Below are 423 nucleotides of genomic sequence, written 5' to 3' on the forward strand. Positions count from 1 at the left end.
TTTTTCCTATTCTTTTCATTTTACCTTTACCGTGATCTTGCGTCAGAAAATTCAATAGATTGATAACAAAAAAATACACGGAATGCAGGTTCATAAATTCGACACTCTTGTTCGGCATATCCGAGATTATCATAATCACCTTTTGCAGTCGAGCAAATAATGAAACATGTATACTTATTTAACAAGCACACATATACTTATGCAACGAGTATGCAAGATACCGAATCATATTCTAGAAGTATGACCAGTTGTCGCAGGAAAGGCAGAGGTATGCGGGTTGACGAGTCAGTGTAGGAGTATGTTAACAACGTCTTAAATATATGCAACCAAGCATCTCTCTATCTATTTCGGTCTTTTATATCTTTATAAAAAGCAAAGGGATCGATCACGTATTTTTGGAAGAATATTAGCTTAGAAAAAAAG

The 423-nt window shown here is 34.8% G+C and overlaps 1 protein-coding gene across 1 annotated transcript in view; it reads left to right on the forward strand.

Annotated features, from left to right (window-relative positions):
- Window positions 1–210: 210 nt before the first annotated feature.
- The window catches only part of LOC119594857 (actin cytoskeleton-regulatory complex protein pan1-like), a 23,130-nt gene continuing 22,917 nt past the window's right edge, over window positions 211–423 (forward strand). The window contains exon 1 of the mRNA XM_037943939.1: window positions 211–268. Coding sequence (XP_037799867.1) covers window positions 211–268 — 58 coding nt within the window. The remainder of the gene's footprint in view (window positions 269–423) is intronic.

The sequence above is a fragment of the Penaeus monodon genome, chromosome 34 (genome assembly GCF_015228065.2).
Source record: "Penaeus monodon isolate SGIC_2016 chromosome 34, NSTDA_Pmon_1, whole genome shotgun sequence".
Classification (NCBI taxonomy): Eukaryota; Metazoa; Arthropoda; class Malacostraca; order Decapoda; family Penaeidae; genus Penaeus; species Penaeus monodon.